This window comes from Branchiostoma belcheri, unplaced genomic scaffold, assembly GCF_001625305.1.
Source record: "Branchiostoma belcheri isolate BF01 breed outbred unplaced genomic scaffold, Haploidv18h27 scaffold26, whole genome shotgun sequence".
NCBI lineage: Eukaryota > Metazoa > Chordata > Leptocardii > Amphioxiformes > Branchiostomatidae > Branchiostoma > Branchiostoma belcheri.
In genome coordinates, this window is record NW_017803865.1 from 2957948 (window position 1) to 2971156 (window position 13209).

The 13209-nt window shown below is 43.5% G+C and overlaps 1 protein-coding gene across 1 annotated transcript in view; it reads left to right on the top strand.

The window, feature by feature from the left end:
- LOC109471813 (titin-like) overlaps positions 1-13209 on the top strand; it is a 309005-nt gene that overhangs the window by 244086 nt on the left and 51710 nt on the right. Inside the window, 18 exon segments of the mRNA XM_019771168.1 lie at positions 149-273; positions 708-938; positions 1389-1889; positions 2284-2481; positions 3051-3227; positions 3758-3837; positions 3840-4065; positions 6256-6375; positions 6846-6994; positions 7423-7662; positions 8023-8139; positions 8561-8726; positions 9272-9439; positions 9875-10073; positions 10659-10788; positions 11143-11296; positions 11788-11907; positions 12416-12715. Of these exon segments, the coding sequence (XP_019626727.1) occupies positions 149-273; positions 708-938; positions 1389-1889; positions 2284-2481; positions 3051-3227; positions 3758-3837; positions 3840-4065; positions 6256-6375; positions 6846-6994; positions 7423-7662; positions 8023-8139; positions 8561-8726; positions 9272-9439; positions 9875-10073; positions 10659-10788; positions 11143-11296; positions 11788-11907; positions 12416-12715 (3401 nt within the window).

Below are 13209 nucleotides of genomic sequence, written 5' to 3' on the forward strand. Positions count from 1 at the left end.
TCTGTGTCTACTCATATAAAAACTAAGACTGTTAAATGTACGGAGAAGTGTTCTTCCATCCCAGCCATCCCTGGTTCCTATACTGTAGCTCTTCCTTATGCTAACGCCATATTGATGTTACTAAAAATAGGACGCGTGGATCTTTCAGAACCCGGCAGAGCCGCAGCTCGGCCGCTTCCAGCGCTCGGCGTAGGAAGGACAAGAAGATGAGTCTCGGAGCAGAGTCCGCACCCGTCTTCACACGAAGACTCCGCGAACACACCGTCATCGAAGGTACGTTCCCACCAATCAGCACCCAGATATTGTTCTATATATATTGGCAAATCAGCATTTGGACTAACCAATTAGCACACAGACATTGTTCTATTGGCCAATCAGTACAGTTTTGTTTGGTCACTACGGTCATTGTACTATGTGTTGTCTGGACTTTTTCAAAATAAGCAAAGATGCAAAGTCTAATTTATTGAAAAATTGGCAAAAAAAATATACTCTGCTCAGTTGTGGTTGTTTTCCACTTAAAGTTTGAGGCTCTGATTTTCTAATTATAGTAGTCTTGTACAATTCTTTGCTTAGGTAGTAGTTTTATAGAATACTTTGCCTTACACTGTACATGTACATGTGCCTGTTACAGTTGTTGTACATTAGCCTTTGATTTGAATTAATCATCAGAACACTTTGCTAACTGCTGCTTTTTTCTCCCCCTGCAGGTTTTGACTCCCAGTTCACATGCTCGGCCGAAGGCAACCCGAAGCCGAAGGTAGAGTGGGCGAAGGACGGGAAAGTGATCCGGGAAGACAACAAGTTCAGGTTCAAGCACGTGTACGGCGTACTGACCCTGTGTATCTATGAGGTGTCCCTGCAGGATGCTGGAGACTACAGCTGTACTGTCACCAACAGGCTGGGAACTGCCATCACACGCGGGCGACTTAGTGTCGCAAGTACGTCACCTGCTTATGTCTTAACCCTTGTCCTGCTGAGCGCAACATTTGTTGTTCTGCACATACAGTACCATCTATATAGCACCCTGTATGCCCTGATTGAGCATGTGTTGCTCTTCTTGCATCCCTCTCAAACATCATATTGACAATCATACATACAAATGTAACCTTTAAATGAGGAATTATTACTAGACTACATACATTGTATTATGAATATTAAGTTCAACTTATTATTACATGTACAAGTTTTCATATATTGTACCTCCTGCAATGATTTTGTATAAGATATGTAGGAAGAGTCTACAATCCAACCTGAAGGCTGCCATGGCTTTCAAACAATGGGAATGAAATGAATGCACCACTACTACTACAGTAACTGTATCTGTTTGTGTAAACTGTAGAAAACATCATGTACTTATCTTCTGAATGTTTTTCCTCTCCCCCTTACAGAAGAGCATGACCAGGTGGGTTATGTGTGGCACATGCCGACCGACGCTCCCACCGTGGCCGCCCCCGCACCTCCCCGCTACGAGGAGATCGTGCGCCCAAGGATCGAGGCTGCCCCGCCCGCGGCAGAGCCCGCGGCCGAAGTCGTACCCACACCTGTAGCAGAACCACCTGCTGCACCTGTGAAGGAGCCTACACCACCTGCGACACCTACACCACCTACACCACCCTCACCGGTAAAGCCGACTCCTCCAGTTACTGTCGAGGAGCCCAAGAAACCTGCACGTAAGTTTAAGGAGCCGAAGCCGGAAGCTGCCGCCGCGCCGCCTGCCCGTGAGGCATCACCGCCACCGGTTGCGCCCGCGCCGCGCCCGCCGTCTCCGCCCAAACCGGAGCCTAAGAAGGAGGTACCGCCTCCCCGTACCGGTCCAGTCTTCACCAGCAAGGAGACAGCTTTTACTGTAGCTGATGGAGAGGACGCACGACTGGAGGTGTCCTTCGATGGTAAGTAACGTCTTGGGTCTTAAGGGTAAAAGTGGTCAACGTCTTGGCATGCAGATAGTCTCAACAGTGAAAGTTGTCATCAACAGTTCATACAAGATCTTCTTCAAAAGAAGTTCCAGCTTTGGCCAATAGATATCTAGTACTAAAGGTTTTTTGACAGATATCTCGACAATAGCAGCCCATAAACTGAATTCTAGTGCTAACATTACAACATGTACAATGTAAAATACAGTTCATAAAGTACTTAATAAGTGAAATTGATAGTCTAGCGCATAGAGCTTAAAGTGAATGAAGAATTGAAGTTGCAACTGAAATTACAATCTTGATAGCATTGCAGATTTAGTGCAGATTTGAAAACAAACCAAGCTGACAAATGAAAATTGTACTTTTCCAGCGGAGGCCACAGTTGTGTGGAAGCGTAACGGCATCGTGATCAAGGCGAGCGACGTGTACCATCTGGTCCGCGAGCGCAACACCTACGTTCTCGTGGTGCGTGATGTCATCAGGGAGGACACCGGAAATTACGTTGTCGAGGCAACTGACTCGAGCGGAACCACCACCGTGTCCGTCAACCTCAGTGTTGGTAAGTAACGTTAACGTGTGTAACTCTTGTTGACGCTAAGGTCACATTTCCAAACCAGGCCCCAGTCGGGTAGCTTGCATGAGCAAAACATAATTCATAAAAAGAATATGCACAAATAGTGCTGACATTAGGTTTTTTTCTTCAATCTTTTGTTTTCTTTGTTTTTCATACTTTTCATTCCTGCAAACTGCCCAGCCAGGCTCTGGTTTGGAAACTGTGACCTTAGTATAAGTAGGTGTTAAATATCGGCATCACTGGGTGGTGGCCGGAAAACTAGTCCACATACATTTTATGCTGCTTTCTTTGCATTCAAAATCTTCAGCTTCGTAGCTGCTTTCAGATACTTCATAAGAAGCTCGTAGTAACTCTAAGACAACTCTAGCTTCGTAGCTGCTTCGTCCCGCTTCATAAGAAGCTTGCAGTAACTTGATGACAAATCTAAGACATGCAGCTTTTGCAAGCTTCGCCTTCAGTGTATATACCAGGTACTGCTTTGCCTTTGCTTTCAGTGACGCTTTGCTTCTCTATCTGCTTTTCGCCCCCCCTCCCCCTTTGCCTGTGGCACTGTTAAACCATAGGTTCGCTTCTAGAGGCAAGCAAGCAGAAACGGCTGCAGCAATTCGCCATTCCTCCCACGGAAACGCTCATACCCGGCCTGGATAAGGGCCAGGCTACGGAACAGGAGGGACCCGAACCCTTCCTCGAAAGCCTGGCTGACGCCAAGCAAAAACGACTTAAGACTTTACAAGGAGAAGGTACATGTTTGTCAGCCCAACCTTCTTGACCCTTATAAGAGTCCTTGTCAAGTCTTCTGCTTCCCCAACCCTTAAGAATCCTTGTTTTGAAGTATTGTCCTTCCTTTCCCAACAGTTCCCTTGTGTGAGATTTTACCCCTTTCTTGATGTTCAGTGTGTTATGGTGTTTCCTCCCCTCCCTTTTTGAAGTTATTGTTAAAAAACTGCTCCTCCCTTACCCTCTATTGAAGACTTATTGTATAGAAAATGTTGTTGCCCTCCCCCTTTTGAAGATTTATTGTTGACAAAATGAAATTCTTAGACTTTACATGTACTAAACAATTCGTTCTGGGGTGAAGAAATTGTAAATTAAGATTTCATAGCTCAAGTAAGAAACAGGCATGTTATTTAAGTGCAGAGTGCTTTGCACAATATTGGCTTGCAAGTTTGCACACAACACGCAGCTGATGCTACAACATTATACAAATAGCTGCTGTGCTCAGACATACATTTAGATAGTTGAAGCTTTCTGCCAGCTTTGCTCTGTGCAGGTACCATAGGTTTGTATATTATATACAGCTGCTTGGCTGTTGAGCTCTTCAAGCTTATTGCCAGCTCTGGCCTTACACTGCTTACAACGCTTATGCTACGATAGGCTTAAGCTTGGCGGCCGAGACAACAACCGATGTCACCATCCAACGCCTTGAGTCTCTAAGGATGGAGGGAGAAGTCTACCTGTCCACCTTGGAAGGAACAAAGGAGATACGCCAAGAATCCCTCCTTGAGAAGGGCGCAGACCCTTTCCTTCTGGGGCTGCAGACGCCGAGAGCTAAACGCTTTAAGACCTTCAATAGTGAAGGTAGCTGCTTCTGTGCTGTGGTGCACTTCTTCATATCGCCGCTCTCACAAAAAACGCTGCTCTCACAACTTTGCTCTTTGCTGCCACTAACAAACAGGCTTCTCATCAAGCATTCTGAGTGCACTAAAACTCGAGGATGCAGCCAGATGTGTTACTCAATCAGTGCCGTACATGTAGCTGTGGACAGTCCTTCTAACAATCTACACTGACTGATGTGCCTAAAGCTTTTTATGTTGCAATGTCGTGGGAGCTATTTAATTTAATGTGCGCCAATAACATTGTTTTAAACAAAATTAAAAAAGACACCCCTCAATGTTTTGTCACAATATATAAGACTTGGTAAATTCCTATATGTCCCATTATAGATACTTCAACTTGCCCAACATTAAATGTATCAGATTCTTTATTCCAACAGAGTGAAACATTCTATCGAAGGGAAGGTAAAAGTAGTACATAATATTATATTACTTAAAGACCAAATGTTGTTGACAAAATATGCATGTTTGCCATTTGCAAGATGCTATAATGGCTTAGCATACTGCTGAATTGGTTACTGTTAAACTGCAATGCCTCTGCTTACCGCTAGGCTATAGCTTAGCCGCTGAGGCCGCCGCTTTACAAGCTGAAGCAAAGAGCCGACGACTGATGACCTTCTTGGCAGAAGAAGACGCACACGCCTTAGAAGAAACTAAAGAGAAACGCCAAGACGTTTTCCTTGGGAAGGGCACAGACCCTTTTCTTGCTGGGCTTCAGACGTCGAGAGAAAAACGCCTTAGAACCTTCAGTAGTGAAGGTAGCTTTGTGCAAGGCTGCTTCCGTAATTGTAATGTTTAAATTGCTTCAAAATTCTTGCTTTAAAATTATGGCTAACAATCAAGCATTATTGTAGCTTTGGAACAGTAATCTGGCCACTGTTCCAACTAACTTTCTACCGCTGCTAGCTTAAATTTTGCTTTACATTGGCTCAAAACCTGAAATTTGCAGCAATTCTGTAATTCCATGCTCCATTCCCCAGACATTGCAGCTCAGAAAGAGCAAAGCGTATCTTTTCTTTCACCGCATTCAATTTGTTGAGTACATCATGCTTCATTAACAATTATGGCTTACTAATGATATCATGTAGTGGTCATTTATTGCTCTTCCAGAATCTGCAGGCGTTAACCAAAAGCAAACTAACACATTTGCTCTGTTTGCTGCTAACACTTCTGGCTGTTGATGACTAAATGATGTATAATTTATGATCATACAAAACTATTTCTTAAACCCTTCCACGCCATTCAGAAATCCTTTAATACAACCTGTTTTCTCTCTCTCTCAAACTTATAATTTCACATTTCATTTCCCATTTCTTCCAAGTTGCTAAGAGGTACCCCAGAACAAAAAAATCCAGTTCCTAGTTTGTCCTCCCTTCATCTTGCGTTGATCTCCAACAGATCCCTCTCCCCCCTATCATGTGCCCTGATACCCCAGTCATGACCTGCCCCCTACTGGTTCCAGTTTGTACTGCATTATACCACTTGCCTTTTCCCAAGACTTTTTCCTGACGATGTCAACAGTTCTTTAGTTCCTCTCCCTACTATATACCCCGATACTCTGCCCCCTACTGGTTTCAGTCTGTACTGCAGGACACCACTTGCCTCTTCCCAAGAACTTTTCCTAACCATTTATTTTATTCCCTACCTCCATCATGAACCCTTGGATATCATCTGCCCTCTACTGGTTCACTCTGAACTGCACCCTACTACTTCTCTACAGGAGCCACCCAGACCCAAGGACCTTCCCCAACTCAGCTTGTATCCAAAACCGTGCATTGTCCAGAACCATGCTTTATCCAGAACCATCCTCAGGCATGGTTCTGGATAGTCCATGCATATCCAAAATCATGCTTCATCCAGAATGGTGCTTAGACACTGTTCTGGATAGTCCATGGGTATCCAAAACAAAGCTTGGACATACAGTGTAGTTCTGGATAGTCTGCACATATTCAGAACCATGCCTGGGGCAAGTCTATGTTCTTGAATACGTGGAGACTATCAAGAACCTTGCCTGATCCCAACTCTAATCCATCCAGGTATAGAACTAGACATGCACAGTTCTGGATGCAATATTTTCTGCCCAGATGTGTTGTGACTTTCTTGACACGACCAATAAACATTGTGTTAAACCTTCTCCTTATTTTCTGTCCACCAGGTGAGATGACAAAGCCACCTGCACCTCCCACGTTCACCGCCAGGCCACAGACAAAGGACTCACCTGAAGGAGGCTCCGCCAAGTTCGAGTGCAAGATGGACGGATCCCCCCGACCCTCAGGTGAGCTAGGAAACACCTGCTGTTTGTTTGTTTGTTTGTTGTTTATTTCAGACACACCCAGCCCATTTAGAAGACTACAAGAATACATTATTTGAAGTACTGTACTTTGAAGTATTGCACACAACATAAGATTGAATTTTGAAAGCATGATATTACACATTACATATGATATATGTGTACAAAATATGTATAACTGCCAAAGAAGAATAATTACATACAGATAGCCTTAACATCACATACATGTACATGAGATACCAAATCATCAGTTTTATGAAGAATGTTTTGTTCTAGATCTCTAGACATTACAGAGTATGTATCAACTTGAAGTTGATTCATTGTGAAGATGCAAAGCCATATCAATTCAAGTCATAGGAACTAACGAACATTTACGTCTTATTACTAATATGTTTTACGGTTGCCTTGATTCTTGGCTTTAACATCTAGTAATGGAACTACTTTTTCTTACGTAGTGACATGGTTCCGTGAGGGGAAGGTGATCAGGACAGAGGGCCGCTACACCGCCGTGTCCCGCGGATATTCCCACTCCCTGGAGATCACTAAGATCACCAAGACCGACAGCGGGCACTACGCCTGCGTGGCCAATAACGCACAGGGAGAGGTACATGTTTGTTTGTTTGAGCCTTTGTTAGGCCACATCAATTTATTTCCTTGTTTCTCAGACATTTCAAGGTGAAAAATACAGCAAGCAGACATCATAAATCTCCTTGGAAATCAGCCTTCAACAGCTGAAAGGACTACTGAAAGATTAATAGATAATCAATAAATAAATAAATAAAAGCAGAGGAAAACTTGGTATATGGTTACGTGTATCACTCCATTAAACTGAATAAATGCATCAAGGCATAAACCTGAACCTCAATGTTTTTGTTATGTTTTTCCAGTTAAGAATACTAGTATGTCTTTTAATCGGAGAACCAACAAATTAGATTGGTATAGCCTTAATTCAAAATTTATATTTCTGGAAATGAAATTGACAATGTACGTTCCTGGAAATTAAATCTATATTCTTGGAAACTTGCCCTCCAGGTCCGTGCTGAGTTCACCTTGACCGTGGCCGGAAAGATCCACGTGGAGAAACGTGAAGAGGTCAAGGTCGTGGAGAAGAAGAAGAAGGAGGTCAAACCCGTGAAGAAGGAGGAGCCCAAGGTCGAGAAGCCGGCCAAGAAACCGGCTGAGAAGAAACCGGAACCTCCCAAACCTAAAGCACCTGAGAAGAAGAAAGAACCAGCAAAACCCAAAGAACCAGAGAAGCCTGTCAAGCCCAAGGTAAAAGAAGTTTTGAAATTATCTGTATTTTGGACAGAAACATGCAGAAAGCACAAAAGTCATTGTGAGCCCAGGAGGTGTCCCCATCACCACATACATGTACTAGATGTACATGGGCATGCAATAGCTGTATACCTTCAGTACAACATCAAAAACCAAAAGTCAAACCTACAAGTTACAATTTAGAGCCAACTTTTAGACTAGAATAGTCACATGTTTTACATTGAGTGTGCTTCACTGTCTGTTCATCCTTTTCCTGTTACTTACAATATCAACCTTTATATATACAAGAATTTGCAGTAAAAAAAAAAATTTTTCAAAACAATGGATATTAATTCTAAGCCATGTTCCATCTTCCAGTCTGTTGCTCCCAAGTTCACGACTGAGCTGAAGTCTCAGGAGGTGAAGGCGGAGTCCATCGCCAAGCTGAGCTGCGCCGCGTCCGGCAAACCCGCTCCGGATATCGTCTGGAAGAAGGTAGGCTGATAGTCCCTCGACATTAGGAACAAATTTGTTTTGTATGTTTTTCAAGCAAAAAACTACCTAAGACTACTTAAGGAACAGTGAGTGAAAAAGGAAATGTAGTTATGATGTAAATTTCAAGGATTGTGGTGTCTCAAAGGCTAGAAAAAAGTTAAGAAGGGTATGTGATAGACACTGCCTTTGTTAGACACATCGTCGTGGTTCTTGTTCCCATTGCTTTGAGACACATTGTACATCTTGTTCCCAAGACCATGAGACACGTTTTTGTTCTTGTTCCCAAGACCATGAGACACGTTGTTGTTCTTGTCCCCAGGGCTCTGAGACGCTGAAGCAGGGAGACAGGTATGAGATCTACAGCGAGAGTTGTAGTTCTTGTTCCCAGTGTTCTGAGACATGTTATTGTTCTTGTCCCCAGGGCTCTGAGACGCTGAAGCAGGGAGACAGGTACGAGATCTACAGCGAGAACGGAATGTTCCATCTGGAGATTTACGACACGTCCCTCACCGACACCGCGACTTACTCCGCTACAGTCACCAACGAGGCCGGATCCGTCACAACAAGCTGCCAGCTCACTGTGAAAGGTGCGTCTGTTTGTTTGTTTATTTGTTTGTTTGTTTGGAATCCAACTCACAGTCAAAGGTTCATTCCTTCAGTTGCTTCAAATCCAGCTCATCATCAAAAGTTTGTCTGTTGTTTGTTTGAAATACAACTCTTGACCAAGAGGTTTGGAGTTCAAATCCCAGCTGTTGTCGCTCACCTGACATACACACATGACAGTCACAATTCTTAGGACACCTGGAGTTAAGCTGTGATCCACTGTTCAAAGTACTTGTTTAAAAGAGCTAAGGGAAATTTCCTTGTAAATACTGTACATAGCATCTGTCCTCTGTCATGACTAGTGGATGAGTAGCTCTTCAGTGAGCTAAAAACTGGAGTGCGTAGTACCTACCTACCTCATCCCTTGACCCCATCCTGATCGTTGGGGGGAAAAGGTAGAAGTGAGGATGGACAGCTGTCTCCAGGCCTCTCTGTCTCTTGCAGCGGTCAGCCTTTTGGCCAGGTTTGAGCTGCAAGATCATCAACTGGACAAAGATTACTAAAATCCCTTTTCCTGTCCCCCTTATAGCCGCCGAGCGTCGCAGCTCTGGCACGCTGGTGCAGGAGCAGGTTGTGCGCGAGATGACGGAGGAAGTCCGCGTCGAGGAACGTGTCACCGAGGAGGTCGTCTCCACGACAACCACACAGATGCAGGTCATCTCGGGTCAGGAGATCACCCTCAAGGCCTCCATCCCTGGTGAGGATTGATAATATTTGATCAATTTTATTGACTTATTGATCTGTAAATGCAAGCCATAAGGAAGCTGCATTACACTCTAAGCTACTTGAAAAAGCATCATACCTAACCTCAGTTCAAGCTGACTGCTTTACCTTTATCTTGTCCACTTCTCCTGTAGTCTTCAGGTATAATTTTAAGACAAGTTCAAAATTTTAGCAGCTAGCTCTACACTATTCTTCTACATGTACTTCTAGCCTTGTTAATTGTGCTGTTAACAGCTGTCTTTCATTTGATTAATTTATTCATCAAACCATTCATCAACATTTAGAGCAGGCATTGATTTAGGCAAGTCTAATATCAGATGGCTTAGCTTCATAGGTAAACAATATGGGGGTTGATCCGTTGATTTGCAGATTTATTGATTGATATATTGATTGTTTCCTCCCACCGCAGGTGACCCTAAGATAAAGTGGCTTCATAACGGCCAGGTCCTGCGTAACACGGCAGACTTCCGTCAGCAGTCCCGCGGAGACCTGCACACGCTCACCATCGCTGAGATTCTGCAGGAAGATGCAGGAACCTACACCTGCCAGGCTTCTACAAGGGGAGGAGTCATCAAGTGTGACTTCCAGATCACTGTGCAGATGGAAAAGTGAGTTTTAGTCAGCTAGAAAACAGATAAAACAGAACATGAACTAGTGCATGGGTACAAGATGCAGGAACTTACACCTGCCAGGCTTCCACACACGGGGGGGTCATCAAGTGTGACTTCCAGATCACTGTGCAGATGGAAAAGTGAGTTTAACTCGGCTATAGAGCTGATCAGTCTAAGAAAAATGATGTTAGAACACTGTATAGTGCAGGAGTGTGACTTCCAAATCACTTAGCAGATGGAAAAGAGTCAATTTACTTGAACTAGATGGAAAAGTGAGTTTACTTTAGACTAGTTTTCTTACCATGTTACTTCAGTTTTTATGGTAGGTGATATGACAGCCGTTGCCCAATTCTGCTACAATTGTTACAAGACCAAAGCCACCGTACAAGTCCTTTGATACTCATATGTACATGTATAATGCTGTATCATATAATGCTGGCACAGAATTACTGTTGTTAAAAAATTATTGTAAAGTGGCCTGAAATGCAAAGTACAGTTGATCATGATCATTGTTATTTGAAGCATTGTAAAATGTATTGAATTGAGTTGTCCATGGTACTGAACAAGTAATCTCTTCCACAGGGAAATTGCCCAGCCTGACTTCGTGTCCAAGCCCTCGCCTCAGTTCAAGAGCGTCGGGGAAACCGTGACCCTGCAAGCTCAGGTCAAGGGCGATGACGTCAAGGTCGAATGGCTCAAGGACAGTAGGAAGGTGCGCCATTTTAATCATCATCATCCCTGCTACTTTGTGATCATCTGTGAATGTTTTGTCAGATATCGAATGTGCAAGATATCTTCTTAGTTGTTTCAAGACGTCATAGAATTGTCCTAGTTCCTAGTTGAAGAAGTAACGCCATTTTGATCATCATCATCAGTTACTTCGATATCATCTGTGACATGTTGCGTCAGATATTGCAAGTCCTAGATGTTTAAATTATAGATATTTCAAAACATAGAATTGCCCTAGTTGAGTTCTGAATAAGATTTCTTAACTTAAAAACTAAATGAAACAGGAAAATTGAACAGAAATTAACGTTTTTTTTTCTTCTGTGTTTTTTTTTTCAAGGTGACTGAGACGAGCCGCCTGTCTGTCCGTAAGGTCGGCGACCTTTGCACCCTAGAGATCCGTGATGCGCAAACCCGCGACTCCGGAGAATACAGCTGCATACTGAGCAACACCCGGGGACAGTTCTCCTGCTCTGTACCTGTACAGATTCACGGTAAATTATTGCTAATGTGTTTTTTCCATAATGTATTGTAATCTCCAAGCAGATTGGGGCAAGGAGAGCGTATACTGGATATTGTCCTGCCAATTCGATACTACCTTGCCGATTTGATACTGTATTGCAGCCACCCAAAGATCTGCTTGAAAATAATTATACTTAATTGTAGAGTCTAGAGGGTAACTTGTAAAGGTGTTTATACACCATTTTTCCCCCTTCCACTTGTATACCTCTGAAGAATTGTAGTGAAGAAATAATTTAAAAGTCCTTTCCTTTACCTGGCCCATCTATTATTTGACCAATTGATTGATTATTGCTAACAGAAGCATACATAACATGACTGATGCATTTCCAATAGTACATCGCTGATCAGTGTGACATTCTACCTGACCGATTGATTGATTGATGGATGGATGGATGGATTGATTGATTGATTGATTGATTGATTGATTGATTGATTGATTTATTGATTATCGACCAACCAACAGAAGCTGCCCATGGCATGACCCAGAAGACCGTCACCCGTACCTACGAGGAGAGCGGACAGATGGTTCAGGTCATGGAGACTGTCACAACTACTGAGGAAACCGTCGTCATGAGGGATGATGGTGAGTCGGTTACCATGGTTACCACACTTCTGTCCCATTGCCATGGCAACAGGTGTTGAGCATGTTGTGTTTGTAAGCAATAAAGACACAAGTTTTGACGTAAAAGAAGAGATAATTGTGTTCTAGCAAGAAGCTTCTTGATTCTAGATGCCAAAATATTTTAGCTTTTCTCTGACTGAATGTCCAAGGAAAGCTTCACTTGGTAGTCACTTACATGTATGAAGGATTTTTCTTAGTGCTTTTCCTCATGACCATGTTGAAGAGTACTCTCAGTAGGTCACCATCATTTTACCCTAGTGTATAGTCATGACTGGTTACCCTTATTGTAACAGGCTACAGATGTCTTACTGAGGGATGACTGCGTGTGCATGATGTCGGTTAGCTGAGGAATGAATCCCCTTGAATTTATACTGGTTTCCCGTATTGTCACTAAGTTATTGTATGATTGAAGATGATGATGATGATTGTCCTGACTCCATCCTTATCTCTGTTTCTCTATCCCCCTCAGCCTCCGCCCGTGTGGAGGAGTACCCGTCCTCCGTGACCATCAGCGAGCGCGAGAACGTGCACCTGACGGTCCGCATCGGCGGAACGCCCGCCCCGAAGGTCACCTGGACGCGAAAACGCTTCTCCAACGGCAAGCACTTCGTGCCGATCGTCCAGGGAAGCAAGTTCCAGGTCAAGACGACGCCTGACAACACGACTCTCTCCATCTTCGCGCCCATCAAGGACGACGCGGGGATCTACAAGGTTAAGGTTGAGAACGAGAACGGCGTTGACGAGTGTGCTATCACACTCCACGTCATCGGTGAGTCCTCGTAAACAGCCAGACGTCACGACTATGCAAATGAGTACCTGTTATGCAAATGAGTGCTTGTTGTGCAAGTCGGACGTCATGACTATGCGAATGAGCACTTGTGCAAATGAGTGCTTATTGTGCAAACCAGATGTCACGACTATGCAAATGAGTACTGATTATGCAAATGAGCGAGCTGGCGTCCCTACGCAGGATCACTTGAGGGGTAGAAGTCTGCATATCACGTGATCGTGCGTAGGACGTTAGATCTATCTATGACAATCAAGAATACGACATTATAGTAGACATAGAAGAACTCAGTAGATAGATTAGCAGATAGTTTAAGATAAGAGTTTTATAAGATAAAGATATATTTTTATATGGACCAAGACAAAATTATGTACGATGAAAGGAATGCAGCATTGAATGCTTGCACCCAAGAATCCGCAAACGAAGGAAGATGTGTTCTTAAGATCTTCTACGTCTTCTTCTTGCAGCATTAAGAC